Below are 18,634 nucleotides of genomic sequence, written 5' to 3' on the forward strand. Positions count from 1 at the left end.
AAGGGTTTATCTCCCGATAGAGAGAGCTCAGGAACTCATGACACTGGTCAGGAACCTATTAAAACCAAAACAGGTGTCTGTGCATCACTGCACTCGAGTCCTGAGAAAGATGGTGGCATCATACGAGGCCATTCCCTTCGGCAGGTTCCATGCGAGGACCTTTCAATGGGACTTACTGGACAAGTGGTCCGGATCACATCTTCAGATGCATCGGTTAATCACCCTATCCCCCATGGCCAGGGTGTCGCTCCTGTGGTGGCTGCAGAGTGCTCACCTTCTCGAGGGCCGCAGGTTCGGCATTCAGGACTGGGTCCTGGTGACCACGGATGCAAGCCTCCGAGGTTGGGGCGCAGTCAAACAGGGAAGAAATTTCCAAGGTCTGTGGTCAAGTCAGGAGACTTGCCTTCACATCAACATCCTGGAACTAAGGGCCATATACAACGCCCTACGTCAAGTGGAGACCCTGCTTTGCAACCAACCGGTTCTGATTCAATCAGACAACATCACCGCAGTGGCTCATGTAAACCGACAAGGCGGCACAAGGAGCAGGGTGGCGATGGCGGAAGCCACCAGAATTCTTCGCTGGGCGGAAAATCACGTAAGCGCACTGTCAGCAGTGTTCATCCCGGGAGTGGACAATTGGGAAGCAGACTTCCTCAGCAGACACGACCTCCACCCGGGAGAGTGGGGACTTCATCAGGAAGTCTTCGCACAGATTACAACGCGGTGGGAACTGCCACAGGTGGACATGATGGCATCCCGCCTCAACAAAAAGCTACAGAGGTATTTGCGCCAGGTCAAGAGACCCTCAGGCGGTAGCTGTGGACGCCCTGGTGACACCGTGGGTGTTCCAGTCGGTCTATGTGTTTCCTCCTCTTCCTCTCATTCCCAAGGTGCTGAGGATAATAAGAAAAGAGGAGTGCGAACAATCCTCATTGTTCCAGATTGGCCACGAAGGACTTGGTATCCAGATCTGCAAGAAATGCTCACAGAGGACCCGTGGCCTCTTCCTCTAAGACAGGACCTGTTGCAGCAGGGGCCCTGTCTGTTCCAAGACTTACCGCGGCTGCGTTTGACGGCATGGCGGTTGAACGCCGGATCCTAGCGGAGAAAGGCATTCCGGAGGAGGTCATTCCTACGCTGATAAAGGCTAGGAAGGACGTGACAGCTCAACATTTTCACCGTATATGGAGAAAATATGTTTCCTGGTGTGAGGCCAGAAATGCTCCTACGGAGGAATTCCAGATGGGCCGTTTCCTCCACTTTCTACAGCCCGGAGTGAATTTGGGCCTAAAATTGGGTTCCATTAAGGTCCAGATTTCGTCCCTATCCTCTTTCTTTCAAAAAGAGCTGGCTTCTCTACCTGAAGTTCAGACGTTTGTAAAGGGAGTACTGCATATTCAGCCCCCTTTTGTGCCTCCAGTGGCACCTTGGGATCTTAACGTGGTGTTGAGTTTCCTGAAATCCCACTGGTTTGAACCACTCAAATCGGTGGAATTGAAATATCTCACGTGGAAGGTGGTCATGCTGCTAGCCTTGGCTTCGGCTAGGCGTGTGTCAGAGTTGGCGGCTTTGTCACATAAAAGCCCCTATCTGGTTTTCCATGCGGATAGTGCAGAATTGCGGACACGTCCACAATTCTTGCCGAAAGTGGTTTCATCCTTTCATTTAAACCAACCTATTGTGGTGCCTGTGGCTACTACTGACTTGGAGGATTCCGAGTTGCTCTATGTGGTCAGGGCTTTGAAGGTTTATGTAGCCAGAACGGCTAGGGTCAGGAAAACAGAGTCTTTGTTTATCCTGTATGCTTCCAACAAGCTTGGTGCTTCTGCTTCAAAGCAAACTATTGGTTGATGGATCTGTAACACGATTCAGCAGGCTCATTCTGCGGCTGGATTGCCGCTGCCAAAATCAGTTAAGTCCCATTCCACTAGGAAGGTGGGCCCTTCTTGGGCGGCTACCCGAGGGGTCTCGGCATTACAGCTTTGCCGAGCGGCTACTTGCAACACTTTTGCAAAGTTCTACAAGTTTGATACTCTGGCCGAGGAGGACCTTGTGTTTGCTCAATCGGTGCTGCAGAGTCATCCGCACTCTCCCGCCCATTTGGGAGCTTTGGTATAATCCCCCATGGTCCTTACGGAGTCCCCAGCATCCACTAGGACGTTAGAGAAAATAAGATTTTACTTACCGGTAAATCTATTTCTCGTAGTCCGTAGTAGATGCTGGGCGCCCGTCCCAAGTGCGGACTTCTTCTGCAATGCTTGTATATAGTTATTGCTTAAATAAGGGTTATGTTATGGTTGCATCAGGGTTGACCTGATGCTCTGTTGTTTTCATACTGTTGACTGGGTATGTTTATCTCAAGTTATACGATGTGATTGGTGTGGCTGGTATGAATCTTGCCCTGGATTACCAAAATCCTTTCCTTGTACTGTCAGCTCTTCCGGGCACAGTTTCTCTAACTGAGGTCTGGAGGAGGGACATAGAGGGAGGAGCCAGAGCACACCAGAATCTAAATTCTTTCTTAAAGTGCCCATGTCTTCTGCGGAGCCCGTCTATTCCCCATGGTCCTTACGGAGTCCCCAGCATCCACTACGGACTACGAGAAATAGATTTACCGGTAAGTAAAATCTTATTTTAAGTGATGGACAGATGTCCTTTAAGTTTTGGAGCCTGACGCTGGTGAGTCTGTATATATGACACCCCAGCATGGGGATTAACTCCTTCAGTGCCACGGCCTTTATCAGCCACGTGGTGGGAGCCGGTATCGGGGCTGGGGACCCGGCCACGTAACCCTAATACCTTAACCCAATCTAATGAACCTTCCCTGATATCCTATCCCTAATTCCCTAACCCAGATCACTAAAACAACCCTAAACGGCAGATGGGCTATATGGATATCTGCCGTCCGATTCTGTGTTTCTATGTAACTCTAACGCAAACCACTGAGCCAACCCTAATACCCTAACCGCTAACCCTAATGCACTATCCTTAAAAGTCAGACTGGATAGGCCATATGGTTCTTATATGCTGTCAAATTCTATGGTAGCCGATTCAGTTGTGGCACGTGCGACCTTCTAGCCGTCTGAAGGAGTGGGAGTCTATCGGAGCTATTCAGTTGTTTCTTCGGTAGATGCCCACTAGCTGCTGCTGACTTTTTTTTTCTTACATCCCCAGGAGGTGTGAGAAAAAATGTGTTCAAGTCCGTAGTTTGGGCACCCAAACTTCGATGTTGGATGCCCATTCAGGCATTTTAGACTGGCTTAGCCGCTTTGCGCAGCTAAACCTGAAGCTGACAGGGCCTTTAAGTAGCAAATGGCATCTGATCATAGCAACAATTGAATAGCTCTGTTAGACTTTCATCGCTAAAGACGCCCAGCAGGGGGCTGAAAAAAAATTATTTTAATCGGCACCTATATTTCTATGTTTGTTGCATGGTGTGCGTAGTTTATGTCTCTATTGTAAACGGGGATCAGTGTCTCACCTGGGAAAGGTTAGAAGGTATTGGGATCCTGTTGGAGCGAGGAATTGTACAAGATTGGACAGGTCTTTTTAAAGGTACATACACGATGTAATATGCACTTAACTTTCCTTACGATTTTGATTATATAGTCAAAATTGTAAGAAAAGTTAGTGCATATTGTGTGATGTGTGTACACAGCTTGCGATGCCGATGCGCAGTCCCGCGGTATCGTCATCGCAAGGAAAAATAGACTGTACAGGCAGCCTAACATTGACTGTACAGTCTGGCATATGGCGCATTATGACGTGTGTACACTATAAGATTATTATGGTTTTCATTTTTTGTTCCCCTTTGATATCACTGATATTTTATTTATTTATGTATGTATTTCATCATCCATGTCTGTAAAAGTTTGCAATCTGTGATCATTTATTTGACTGTTTAGCCTCATGTGTTCTGGAACACTTAGGGCGGAGGGAGGTGTGCCCCGTTTTCTATGGGGATATTTCAAAGACTGCACACAGCTGTTCAGGGGCACCTGTGATAAAAGACTAACTGAAACCTTTTGTTTCTACATGACACTACATTGTAGTGATACTGCTTTGAAGTGAAACCACTGAGAAATGAGTAAGTAGTAGGAAGTGTGACCTTAATTCTGCATAGCTGGAGTTGCTGCACCTGAATGTTGTACAGAAATAGTAAAGGTAGTATATGCAGTACTAGCAATATACCAGTTGCATTGCTGTGAATATACTGTGTATTTTGCCTCTTTAGTTACTGTATACAATAGTTTGTGCATGTTAAATGGTTTCTAAAATGTTTGCCTAATAAATTTCTATTTTCTCTTTGTCAATCGTTTTGAAAGTAGTGGCCAGGGAACAATCTGTTTTGTTGTCCCTGCTTGACTTAAGTGCAGAACATGGGAACCCTGTTCTGAGTGTCACTGTCCATGTGGACATATAATGAGAATAGTAATCTGTGTTGGGTGGAGCTAAGTGAGCCACCGTAACCGAAGCGTGGCGAGTGAATTGAGTCTGTGAGGGTACACTTTTTTTTTTTTTTTTTTTTTAATAAATGTTCTGAATAAGTTGAGTGATGTTCTGAAGCAGTTTAGTTGTGCTGATCCAGGGAGTTACATGTTGTGAACGTGAACCTCCGCTGCTTGTCTGTGGCCTTATTGTATATGGTTGCATTTTGCTTCCAGGGATCTTTAATGCTGGTAGAAATACCAGCAATGTTCTCTAGATAAATTATTAGTGTATCACAAATGCTGATAGCTGCAAAATAAATCAGCAGTGAAGTGGAAAAGTTTCCCACAGCAGCCAATCGGCTCTGAGGTAGCATTTACCAAGTACATTCTACTGTGTAAAAGCTGATTGGTTTCTGTGGGCCACGTCGCTCTTTTTACTGCTTCATACATGAACCCCTTATATCGGGTACACACAGTAGTATGTAAATGTAATGTATTATTGTCATGGAAGTAGGGAATAGTGGGTAATTTGGCAGTGTGTTTAAGGGACTACCCGCCAAAACTGTAAATGATTGTCTGTGCAGCTGCAGCAATGAGATTGCTGCAACACTTAGTAAATTTCCAGAGGAAATATGCTAGCTTTCAGCAGTTATAAATAAGCGGCTCTGGTTGGGTGGTTTCCCTTGACTGAGAATATGCCAGTGTTCTGAGAATCATATCTTTATTGTGGGTGTGAAGGCTGCTTGTTTTCTTTCTCTAAAATCAGATAGGTTTGATTTAAAATAGCTCCACCTCTGACAGTGACACAAAGTGGCTATTTCTTGTTCTGTTTATCTTGTTACATGTCTCTCAGACTTCAGCACTGTGCATTTTGCCTGTTATTTATAACCCTCCACACCATGCACACAAATAAGGCTTTATTTCATAACCCCGTGCAGATAAGGGATATATGCTACAGGCCCTAGAAGCCAGCTGCTTGCTTTCATCGCAACTTGCACTAGCTCAATAAACATTATGACATTTGTGCATAAATTAGCCTTCATGCTGCTTTTATATAGTGTCTCCTAGGGAGAAACCGCTTTATATGGCATTAATAATTTTGTGTATAGTTAGTAAATCTCTTGGGGATGACCAGTAGGAAATCAATGTAAATTTGCCTATATGTTAATACCTTTGGCTGTTATGTTAATCGGAGTAGTAATAATGCAGCATGTGTGATAGTCTGTGGTCTGCTTCAAAGGTTAACAATATTGTTGTGGGGTGTTTTTGTTTGTTTGTTTGTTTGTTTGTTTGTTTCTCTGACGTCCTAGTGGATGCTGGGAACTCCGAAAGGACCATGGGGAATAGCGGCTCCGCAGGAGACTGGGCACAAAAGTAAAAGCTTTAGGACTACCTGGTGTGCACTGGCTCCTCCCCCTATGACCCTCCTCCAAGCCTCAGTTAGATTTTTGTGCCCGAACGAGAAGGGTGCACACTAGGTGGCTCTCCTGAGCTGCTTAGTGAAAAAGTTTAAGTATAGGTTTTTTATTTTCAGTGAATCCTGCTGGCAACAGGTTCACTGCACCGAGGGACTAAGGGGAGAAGAAGCGAACTCATCTGCGTGCAGAGTGGATTGGGCTTCTTAGGCTACTGGACATTAGCTCCAGAGGGACGATCACAGGCCCAGCCATGGATGGGTCCCAGAGCCGCGCCGCCGGCCCCCTTACAGAGCCAGAAGACTGAAGAGGTCCTGAAAATCGGCGGCAGAAGAAGTCCTGTCTTCAATAAGGTAGCGCACAGCACCGCAGCTGTGCGCCATTGCTCTCAGCACACTTCACACTCCGGTCACTGAGGGTGCAGGGCGCTGGGGGGGGGGGGGGGGGCGCCCTGAGACGCAATAAAAACACCTTAGATGGCAAAAAAATACATCACATATAGCTCCTGGGCTATATGGATGCATTTAACCCCTGCCAATTTTTCCATAAAAAAGCGGGAGAAAGGCCGCCGAGAAGGGGGCGGAGCCTATCTCCTCAGCACACTGGCGCCATTTTCCCTCACAGCTCAGTTGGAGGGAAGCTTCCTGACTCTCCCCTGCAGTCCTGCACTACAGAAACAGGGTAAAACAAGAGAGGGGGGGCACTAAATTGGCAGATAAATCTATACAGCAGCTATATAAGGGAAAAACACTTATATAAGGTTATCCCTTTATATATATATATATATATATATATATATATATATATATAGCGCTCTGGTGTGTGCTGGCAAACTCTCCCTCTGTCTCCCCAAAGGGCTAGTGGGGTCCTGTCCTCTATCAGAGCATTCCCTGTGTGTGTGCTGTGTGTCGGTACGTTGTGTCGACATGTATGAGGAGGAAAATGGTATGGAGGCGGAGCAATTGCCTGTAATAGTGATGTCACCCCCTAGGGAGTCGACACCTGACTGGATGGTCTTATGGAAGGAATTACGTGATAGTGTCAGCACTTTACAAAAGACTGTTGACGACATGAGACAGCCGGCAAATCAGTTATTACCTGTACAGACGTCTCAAACACCGTCAGGGGCTCTAAAGCGCCCGTTACCTCAGATGGTCGACACAGACACGGACACTGACTCCAGTGTCGACGGTGAGGAAACAAACGTATTTTCCAGTAGGGCCACACGTTACATGATCACGGCAATGAAGGAGGTTTTGAACATTTCTGATACTACAAGTACCACAAAAAAGGGTATTATGTGGGGTGTGAAAAAACTACCTGTAGTTTTTCCTGAATCAGATGAATTAAATGAGGTGTGTGATGAAGCGTGGGTTTCCCCCGATAAACTGCTAATTTCTAAAAAATTATTGGCATTATACCCTTTCCCGCCAGAGGTTAGGGCGCGTTGGGAAACACCCCCTAGGGTAGATAAGGCGCTCACACGCTTATCAAAACAAGTGGCGTTACCGTCTCCTGATACGGCCGCCCTCAAGGAACCAGCTGATAGGAAGCTGGAAAATATCCTAAAAAGTATATACACACATACTGGTATTATACTGCGACCAGCAATCGCCTCAGCCTGGATGTGCAGTGCTGGGGTGGCTTGGTCGGATTCCCTGACTGAAAATATTGATACCCTGGACAGGGACAGTATATTATTGACTATAGAGCATTTAAAGGATGCATTTCTATATATGCGAGATGCACAGAGGGATATTTGCACTCTAGCATCAAGAGTAAGTGCGCTGTCCATTTCTGCCAGAAGAGGGTTATGGACGCGACAGTGGTCAGGTGATGCGGATTCCAAACGGCATATGGAAGTATTGCCGTATAAAGGGGAGGAGTTATTTGGGGTCGGTCTATCGGACCTGGTGGCCACGGCAACGGCTGGGAAATCCACCTTTTTACCCCAGGTCACCTCTCAGCAGAAAAAGACACCGTCTTTTCAGGCTCAGTCCTTTCGTCCCCATAAGGGCAAGCGGGCAAAAGGCCACTCATATCTGTCCCGGGGCAGAGGAAGGGGAAAAAGACTGCAGCGGGCAGCCTCTTCCCAGGAACAGAAGCCCTCCCCCGCTTCTGCAAAGTCCTCAGCATGACGCTGGGGCCTTACAAGCGGACTCAGGCACGGTGGGGGCCCGTCTCAAGAATTTCAGCGCGCAGTGGGCTCACTCGCAAGTGGACCCCTGGATCCTGCAGGTAGTATCTCAGGGGTACAAATTGGAATTCGAGACGTCTCCCCCTCGCCGGTTCCTGAAGTCTGCTTTACCAACGTCTCCCTCCGACAGGGAGGCGGTATTGGAAGCCATTCACAAGCTGTATTCCCAGCAGGTGATAATCAAGGTACCCCTCCTACAACAGGTAAAGGGGTATTATTCCACGCTGTTTGTGGTACCGAAGCCGGACGGCTCGGTGAGACCTATTTTAAATCTGAAATCCTTGAACACTTACATAAAAAGGTTCAAATTCAAGATGGAGTCACTCAGAGCAGTGATAGCGAACCTGGAAGAAGGGGACTATATGGTGTCTCTGGACATCAAGGATGCTTACCTCCATGTCCCAATTTGCCCTTCTCACAAAGGGTACCTAATGTTTGTGGTACAGAACTGTCACTATCAGTTTCAGACGCTGCCGTTTGGATTGTCCACGACACTCCGGGTCTTTACCAAGGTAATGGCCGAAATGATGATTCTTCTTCGAAGAAAAGGCGTCTTAATTATCCCTTACTTGGACGATCTCCTGATAAGGGCAAGGTCCAGGGAACAGTTAGAGGTCGGAGTAGCACTATCTCAAGTAGTACTACGACAGCACGGGTGGATTCTAAATATTCCAAAATCGCAGCTGATTCCGACGACACGTCTGCTGTTCCTAGGGATGATTCTGGACACAGTCCAGAAAAAGGTGTTTCTCCCGGAGGAGAAAGCCAGGGAGTTATCCGACCTAGTCAGGAACCTCCTAAAACCAGGCCAAGTGTCAGTGCATCAATGCACAAGGGTCCTGGGAAAAATGGTGGCTTCTTACGAAGCGATTCCATTCGGCAGATTCCACGCAAGAACTTTTCAGTGGGATCTGCTGGACAAATGGTCCGGATCGCATCTTCAAATGCATCAGCGGATAACCCTGTCTCCAAGGACAAGGGTGTCTCTCCTGTGGTGGTTGCAGAGTGCTCATCTTCTAGAGGGCCGCAGATTCGGCATTCAGGACTGGGTCCTGGTGACCACGGATGCCAGCCTGAGAGGCTGGGGAGCAGTCACACAGGGAAGAAATTTCCAGGGCTTGTGGTCAAGCATGGAAACGTCACTTCACATAAATATCCTGGAACTAAGGGCCATTTACAATGCCCTAAGTCAGGCAAGGCCTCTGCTTCAGGGTCAGCCGGTGTTGATCCAGTTGGACAACATCACGGCAGTCGCCCACGTAAACAGACAGGGCGGCACAAGAAGCAGGAGGGCAATGACGGAAGTTGCAAGGATTCTTCGCTGGGCGGAAAATCATGTGATAGCACTGTCAGCAGTGTTCATTCCGGGAGTGGACAACTGGGAAGCAGACTTCCTCAGCAGACACGACCTCCACCCGGCGGAGTGGGGACTTCACCCAGAAGTCTTCCACATGATTGTGAACCGTTGGGAAAAACCAAAGGTGGACATGATGGCGTCCCGCCTCAACAAAAAACTGGACAGATATTGCGCCAGGTCAAGGGACCCTCAGGCAATAGCTGTGGACGCTCTGGTAACACCGTGGGTGTACCAGTCAGTGTGTGTGTTCCCTCCTCTGCCTCTCATACCCAAGGTACTGAGAATCATAAGAAGGAGAGGAGTAAGGACTATACTCGTGGCTCCGGATTGGCCAAGAAGGACTTGGTACCCGGAACTTCAAGAGATGCTCACTGAGGACCCGTGGCCTCTACCTCTAAGAAAGGACCTGCTCCAGCAGGGACCCTGTCTGTTCCAAGACTTACCGCGGCTGCGTTTGACGGCATGGTGGTTGAACGCCGGATCCTGAAGGAAAAAGGCATTCCGGATGAAGTCATCCCTACCCTGATCAAAGCCAGGAAGGATGTAACTGTGCAACATTATCACCGTATTTGGCGTAAATATGTTGCGTGGTGTGAGGCCAGGAAGGCCCCTACAGAGGAATTTCAACTGGGTCGTTTCCTGCATTTCCTGCAAACAGGACTGTCTATGGGCCTAAAATTAGGGTCCATTAAGGTTCAAATTTCGGCCCTGTCGATATTCTTCCAGAAAGAACTAGCTTCAGTTCCTGAAGTTCAGACGTTTGTCAAGGGGGTACTGCATATACAGCCTCCTTTTGTGCCTCCAGTGGCACCTTGGGATCTCAATGTAGTTTTGGGGTTCCTAAAATCACATTGGTTTGAACCACTCACCACTGTGGACTTAAAATATCTCACATGGAAAGTGGTAATGCTGTTAGCCCTGGCTTCAGCCAGGCGTGTCTCAGAATTGGCGGCTTTATCCTATAAAAGCCCTTACCTAATTTTTCATACGGACAGGGCAGAATTGAGGACTCGTCCTCAATTTCTCCCTAAGGTGGTTTCAGCGTTTCACTTAAACCAGCCTATTGTGGTACCTGCGGCTACTAGGGACTTGGAGGATTCCAAGTTGCTGGACGTAGTCAGGGCCCTGAAAATATAAGTTTCCAGGACGGCTGGAGTCAGAAAATCTGACTCGCTGTTTATCCTGTATGCACCCAACAAGCTGGGTGCTCCTGCTTCTAAGCAGACTATTGCTCGTTGGATTTGTAGTACAATTCAGCTTGCACATTCTGTGGCAGGCCTGCCACAGCCAAAATCTGTAAAAGCCCATTCCACACGGAAAGTGGGCTCATCTTGGGCGGCTGCCCGAGGGGTCTCGGCTTTACAACTTTGCCGAGCAGCTACTTGGTCAGGGGCAAACACGTTTGCTAAATTCTACAAATTTGATACCCTGGCTGAGGAGGACCTGGAGTTCTCTCATTCGGTGCTGCAGAGTCATCCGCACTCTCCCGCCCGTTTGGGAGCTTGGGTATAATCCCCATGGTCCTTTCGGAGTTCCCAGCATCCACTAGGACGTCAGAGAAAATAAGAATTTACTTACCGATAATTCTATTTCTCATAGTCCGTAGTGGATGCTGGGCGCCCATCCCAAGTGCGGATTGTCTGCAATACTTGTACATAGTTATTGTTACAAAAATCGGGTTATTATTGTTGTGAGCCATCTTTTCAGAGGCTCCTCTGTTATCATGCTGTTAACTGGGTTCAGATCACAAGTTGTACGGTGTGATTGGTGTGGCTGGTATGAGTCTTACCCGGGATTCAAAATCCTTCCTTATTGTGTACGCTCGTCCGGGCACAGTATCCTAACTGAGGCTTGGAGGAGGGTCATAGGGGGAGGAGCCAGTGCACACCAGGTAGTCCTGAAGCTTTTACTTTTGTGCCCAGTCTCCTGCGGAGCCGCTATTCCCCATGGTCCTTTCGGAGTTCCCAGCATCCACTACGGACTATGAGAAATAGAATTATCGGTAAGTAAATTCTTATTTTTTTGCGGGTGATATTAGTAAGTCTCCGTCAAAATTAGCTCACCATTCAGAGGTCTGGACAGAGCCATTCCTGTCCGTTTATACCTGCGCCCTGTGTGAACCAGTCACTATAAACACACACAAGCCATACAATCACACAGCCTCCAAAGAGTGTGACAGTGCAACACCACCAAACCCCGATAACTTGGGGTGAACATCCTGATCAAGGAACCGTTGCACCAAAATCAGGCCAGTTGGGAGGTACAGGTATGTGTGCCTGCAGACTGGCTACTGCTCTCCCAGCAGTACAACCTGATAAATAACTTTCTCTAACGTTCTAGAGGATGCTGGGGACTCCGTAAGGACCATGGGGAATAGACGGGCTCCGCAGGAGATAGGGCACTTTAAGAAAGACTTTGGATTCTGGGTGTTCACTGGCTCCTCCCTCTATGCCCCTCCTCCAGACCTCAGTTTTAGACTGTGCCCAGAGGAGAATGGGTGCACTGCAGGGAGCTCTCCTGAGTTTCCTGCTTAGAAAGCATTTTTGTTTGGATTTTTTTCTTCTTTTTTTTTCCTCTTTTTCAGGGAGCACTGCTGGCAACAGGCTCCCTGCATCGAGGGACTGAGGAGAGAGGAGCAGACCTACTTAAATGATAAACTCTGCTTCCTCGGCTACTGGACACCATTAGCTCCAGAGGGAGTGAACACAGGTTCGTCCTGGGCGTTCACCCCCAGAGCCGCGCCGCAGTTCTCCTCACAGAGCCAGAAGAAACGAAGCCAGAAGACGTCTAAGGCGGCAGAAGCCTTCGGTGCTTCACAGAGGTAACGCACAGCACCGCAGCTGTGCGTCATTGCTCCCATACACCTCACACACTCCGGTCACTGTAAGGGTGCAGGGCGCAGGGAGGGCGCCCTGGGCAGCAATAAAACACCTCTCATATGGCAAAAGTCTATATACATGTACAGGTGGGCACTGTACATGTATATAAAAGAGCCCTCGCCATTTTTTAGTAAGTTTGAGCGGGACAGAAGCCTGCCGCCGAGGGGGCGGGGCTTCTCCCTCAGCACTCACCAGCGCCATTTTCTCTCCACAGCACCGCTGAGAGGAAGCTCCCCGGACTCTCCCCTGCTTGGCACACGGTGTAAGGGGGTTTTAAAGTAGAGGGGGGCGCACATTATTGGCGTTTACACATTAAGCAGCGCTACTGGGTAAACATTTTGTGTGTTTCTCCTGGGTCATATAGCGCTGGGGTGTGTGCTGGCATACTCTCTCTCTGTCTCTCCAAGGAGCCTCAGGGGGAACCTGTCTTCAGAAAAGAGATTCCCTGTGTGTGTGAAGTGTCGGTACGTGTGTGTCCACATGTTTGACGAGGAAGGCTCACCTAAGGAGGAGGGGGAGTGCATGATTGTCAGGTCGCCGTCGGCAATGCCGACACCGTACTGGGTGGATATGTGGAATGTCTTGAATGCAAATGTAAATTTACTGCATAAACGGTTAGACAAGGCTGAAACTAGGGATCAGTCAGGTAGTCAGACCATGCCTGTCCCTGTGGCACCAGGACCGTCGGGGTCTCAAAAACGCACCATATCCCAGATCACTGACACAGATACTGACTCTAGTGTCGACTATGAGGATGCAAAATTGCAACCAAAGGTGGCAAAAGGCATTCGTTACATGATTATGGCCATTAAAGAGGTTTTGCATATCACTGAGGAACCCCCTGTCCCTGACACGAGGGTACACATGTATAAAGGGAAAAAGCCTGAGGTCACTTTTCCGTCCTCATTTGAGCTAAGCGACTTGTGCGAAAAGGCTTGGGAATCTCCAGATAGGAGACTACAAGTACCCAAAAGGATTCTTATGGCGTATCCCTTTCCACAAAAGGACAGGATACGATGGGAATCTTCGCCTAAGGTAGACAAGGCGCTGACACGCTTATCCAAGAAGGTGGCACTGCCTTCTCAGGATACAGCTTCCCTCAAGGATCCTGCTGATCGTAAGCAGGAGGTTACCATGAAGCACATTTACACACATTCCGGTACTATCGTTAGACCGGCTATGACATCGGCCTGGGTTTGTAGTGCTGTCGCAGCATGGACAGATTCCTTATCTACGGAACTTGACACCCTAGATAAGGATACCATTCTAATGACCCTAGAGCATATCAAAGATGCTGCTTTATATATGAGGGATGCTCAAAGAGACATTTGTTTACTAAGCTCCAGAATAAATGCTATGTCTATTTCTGCTAGGCGACTCTTGTGGACCCGACAGTGGACGGGGGATGCCGACTCAAAGCGGCATATGGAGACGTTGCCTTACAATGGGGAGGAGTTTGGAGAAGGCCTCTCGGACCTTGTCTCTACTGCTACGGCCGGTAAATCGAATTTCTTACCTTATGTCCCCCCGCAGCATACAAAAAAGGCACCTCATTATTAAATGCAGTCCTTTCGTTCCAATAAAAGCAAGAAGGTACGGGGATCGTCCTTCCTTGCCAGAGGAAAAGGCAAGGGAAAAAAGCTGCATGCAGCTAGTTCCCAGGAGCAGAAGTCCTCCCCTACATCTGCAAAGTCCACTGCATGACGCTGGGGCTTCCCGGGGGGAGTCAGCTCAAGTGGGGGCACGTCTTCGATTTTTCAGCCAGGTCTGGGTTCACTCACAGGTGGATCCCTGGGCTATAGAGATTGTTTCTCAGGGATACAGGCTGGAATTTGAAGACGTGCCTCCTCGACGGTTTTTCAAATCTGCTCTGCCAGCTTCCCCGTCAGAGAGGGAGTTAGTGTTGACTGCAATTCAAAAATTGTATCTTCAACAGGTGATAGTCAAAGTTCCTCTTCTCCAGCAAGGAAAGGGGTATTACTCAACCCTGTTTGTGGTCCCGAAACCGGACGGTTCGGTCAGGCCCATTTTGAATCTAAAATCCCTGAACTTGTACTTAAAAAAAGTTCAAGATGGAATCGCTCAGAGCAGTCATCACCAGCCTGGAGGGGGGGGGGGGATTGGATGGTGTCCCTGGACATAAAGGATGCATACCTTCATGTTCCGATTTTCCCTCCTCACCAGGCGTTCCTGAGATTTGCAGTACAGGACTGTCATTACCAATTTCAGACGTTGCCGTTTGGGCTTTCCACAGCCCCGAGATTTTTCACCAAGGTAATGGCGGAAATGATGGTGCTCCTGCGCAAGCAGGGGTTCACAATTATCCCATACTTGGACGATCTCCTCATAAAGGCAAGATCTCGGGAGAAGTTGCTGGACAGCGTGTCGCTGAGAATGTTGCAAAGGCACGGCTGGATTCTCAATATACCGAAGTCCCAGCTAGTCCCTACAACGCGTCTGACCTTTCTGGGCCTGATTCTAGACACAGACCAGAAAAAGGTTTTTCTTCCGATGGAAAAGGCTTCGGAGCTCATAGCCCTGGTCAGGAACCTATTAAAGCTAAAAAAGGTTTCAGTGCATCACTGCACGCGTGTCCTGGGGAAGATGGTGGCATCGTACGAGGCCATCCCCTTCGGAAGGTTCCATGCAAGGACCTTTCAATGGGATCTACTGGACAAATGGTCCGGGTCCCATTTACAAATGCATCAAAGGATCACCCTGTCTTCCAGAGCCAGAGTATCTCTCCTGTGGTGGCTGCACAGTGCTCACCTCCTAGGAGGCCGCAGGTTCGGAATTCAGGACTGGATCCTGGTGACCACGGACGCAAGCCTCCGAGGTTGGGGAGCAGTCACACTGGGAAGAAATTTCCAAGGTCTCTGGTCAAATCTAGAGACTTGTCTCCACATCAACGTCCTGGAGTTGAGGGCCATATACAACGCCCTACGCCAAGCGGAGGCATTGCTTCGGAACAAACCGGTTCTGATTCAGTCGGACAATGTCACAGCAGTGGCTCATGTAAACCGCCAAGGCGGCACAAGGAACAGAGTGGCCATGGCAGAAACGACCAGGATTCTTCGCTCTGCGGAAGGCCATGTAAGCGCCCTAGCAGCAGTATTCATCCCGGGGGTGGACAACTGGGAAGCGGACTTCCTCAGCAGACACGACCTGCAGCCGGGAGAGTGGGGACTTCATCCAGAAGTCTTCGCACAGATCGTGGGTCGGTGGGGACTGCCTCAGATAGACATGGTGGCGTCCCGTCTCAACAAAAAGCTAAAGCGGTATTGGGCCAGGTCAAGAGACCCTCAGAAGGTAGCGGTGGATGCTCTAGTGACACCTTGGTTGTTCAGGTCGGTCTATGTGTTCCCTCCTCTGCCTCTCATACCCAAGGTGTTGAGAATAATAAGACTAAGCAGAGTCAGAACAATCCTCATTGTTCCAGATTGGCCACGAAGGACTTGGTATCCGGATCTGCAAGAGTTGCTCACAGAAATACGTGGCCTCTTCCTCTAAGACAGGACCTGCTGCAGCAGGGGCCCTGTCTGTTCCAAGACTTACCGCGGCTGCGTTTGACGGCATGGTGGTTGAACGCCGGATCCTAGCGGAAAAATGTATTCCGGAGGAGGTCATTCCTACGCTAATAAAGGCTAGGAAGGACGTGACATTGAAACATTATCACCGTATATGGCGAAAATATGTTTCTTGGTGTGAGGCCAGGGCTGCTCCTACGGAGGAGTTCCATTTGGGTCGTCTGCTTCACTTACTGCAAACAGGAGTGGATTTGGGCCTAAAATTAGGGTCCATAAAGGTCCAAATTTCGGCCTTGTCCATTTTCTTTCAAAATGAATTGGCTTCTCTTCCTGAAGTACAGGCATTCGTGAAGGGCGTGCTGCATATTCAGCCGTGCTGCATATTTGTACCTCCAGTGGCGCCGTGGGATCTTTAATGTGGTATTAAGTTTCCTCAGGTCACCTTTTTTTGAGCCACTCAAAACAGTGGAGTTGAAATATCTCACTTGGAAAGTGGTCATGTTGTTGGCCTTGGCTTCGGCAAGGCGTGTTTCGGAATTGGCAGCTTTATCACATAAAAGCCCCTACCTGGTTTTTCACGTGGATAGGGCAGAGTTGAGGATGCGTCCTCAGTTTCTGCCAAAAGTGGTCTCATCTTTTCATATGAACCAACCTATTGTCGTGCCTGTGGCTACACGGGACTTGGAGGATTCTGAGTCCCTGGATGTGGTCAGAGCTTTGAAGATTTATGTGACCAGAACAGTTAGGATCAGGAAGACTAAAGCTCTGTTTGTTCTGTATGCAGCCAACAAAGTTGGCGCTCCTGCTTCAAAGCAGACTATTGCTCGCTGGATCTGAAACACGATTCAGCAGGCGCATTCTACGGCAGGATTGCCATTGCCTAAATCGGTTAGGGCCCATTCCACTAGGAAGGTGGGCTCTTCTTGGGCGGCTGCCAACTACAACTATGCCGAGCTGCTGCTTGGTCGGGGTCAAACACCTTTGCAAAGTTCTATAAGTTTGAGACCCTGGCTGAGGAGGACCTCCTGTTTGCTCAATCGGTGCTGCAGAGTCATCCGCACTCTGCCGCCCGTTTGGGAGCTTTGGTATAATCCCCATGGTCCTTACGGAGTCCCCAGCATCCTCTAGGACGTTAGAGAAAATAAGATTTTACTTACCGGTAAATCTATTTCTCGTAGTCTGTAGAGGATGCTGGGCGCCCGTCCCAAGTACGGACTTCTTCTGCAAGACTTGTATATAGTTATTGCTTACATAAGGGTTATGTTATAGTTTCATCGGTTTGAACCGAGACTATGTTGTTGTTCATGCTGTTAACTGGGTAGTTTATCACGGGTTATACGGTATGATTGGTGTGGCTGGTATGAATCTTGCCCTTGGATTAACTAAAATCCTTTCCTCGTACTGTCCGTCTCCTCTGGGCACAGTTTCCCTAACTGAGGTCTGGAGGAGGGGCATAGAGGGAGGAGCCAGTGCACACCCAGAATCCAAAGTCTTTCTTAAAGTGCCCTATCTCCTGCGGAGGCCGTCTATTCCCCATGGTCCTTACGGAGTCCCCAGCATCCTCTACGGACTACGAGAAAAAGATTTACCGGTAAGTAAAATCTTTATTTCCATGGCTTAAGTCCGTGTGCCAATGGGTAATCACAGTCTACCTTTGAGTTTTCCAAATAACACCAATTTGGTGGTCCACAGCTTCAAATTAAGGTACATTATACGTTTCTCATTTTTATTATAGAATATCTAGACTACAAATTGTAAAACCTACTGATTTTTATATTCTGGTTTCATTCCTATAGTATTAACAATTAGGCATAACAATTCACCACATTAATTTTAGTTGATGTTTACGTCAAAGCATGAAGGTCTTTTTAGTTGCAGATGACATTTAACGTCCTGTGTTTACAATAGGGTTTCTTTATTGGAAAAAAAAAAGGAACAACATTGGCTTCTCTTGTTGAATTGTAAAGGGGAGTCTTCAAGCTCTTGTATTCAGTGTCCTATTTTTTTGACAGTTAATTTAGATGTGACAAACACAGCTACCTCCCATTAACCTGGAAAGTGTGCCTTGTAATAACTTGAAAGCGTACACCCAAAACAATAATGGGCTTTTCATTTAATAGCAGCTGTTCAGTGTATTCTGCATTTTCTAAGGACATGCTCTTTTATTAGTAGATAATAGTGAATGTGAAAAGCTGACCTCACAATGTTGCTGCTATTTTGTCTCTTTCAGATAAGGTACATCTCCCAGACCCAAGGACTTCCTGCAGAGTACCTCCTCAGTGCTGGAACAAAGACCTCCAGATTTTTCAATAGAGATCCAGACTTGGGCTATCCTTTATGGAGATTAAAGGTAGAAGGGGAACTTCAGTGCTTGCCATCCACACATCTAAATTACACAATATATGAATATTTAGCAAAAAAATGTTAAAGAAATACACACCTGTTTATTTTGGGTAATTCCATTAACCACTTAACTGCCATGGTTAGATCACATGCAACCGTACCGCCCCGCTGTGTTCCCCATGACAACATGGAATGGCATGTTTACATAGGAGTAGTAATTAAAACAATCAGTTTAAGTTTACAGAATAGTACGTGTTACTTTTTTTTTTTTTTGGGGTGGGGGGTTGTTGAAGTGGACAGTTTATGAACTGAAACACTGGTCATATGGTCTAAAGCTAGGTACACACTAGGCGATGCTTAAATGCTGGCGATGAACGACTATATCATTGAACGATATAGAGTTCAACGATATAGTATGTACACACTGAACGTTATCGTTCCGCGATAACAATCAGTGACGTCTCCGCCGGCATTCCCGGACAT

General features: G+C 47.9%; 1 protein-coding gene across 4 annotated transcripts in view; it reads left to right on the top strand.

Annotated features, from left to right (window-relative positions):
• The window catches only part of HIPK1 (homeodomain interacting protein kinase 1), a 172,182-nt gene that overhangs the window by 101,735 nt on the left and 51,813 nt on the right, over positions 1-18,634 (top strand). For all 4 annotated transcript variants that reach the window (XM_063955420.1, XM_063955419.1, XM_063955421.1 and 1 more), the window contains exon 4: positions 18,039-18,158. In XM_063955420.1, coding sequence (XP_063811490.1) covers positions 18,039-18,158 — 120 coding nt within the window. The remainder of the gene's footprint in view (positions 1-18,038; positions 18,159-18,634) is intronic.

This window comes from Pseudophryne corroboree, chromosome 2, assembly GCF_028390025.1.
Source record: "Pseudophryne corroboree isolate aPseCor3 chromosome 2, aPseCor3.hap2, whole genome shotgun sequence".
Lineage (NCBI taxonomy): Eukaryota > Metazoa > Chordata > Amphibia > Anura > Myobatrachidae > Pseudophryne > Pseudophryne corroboree.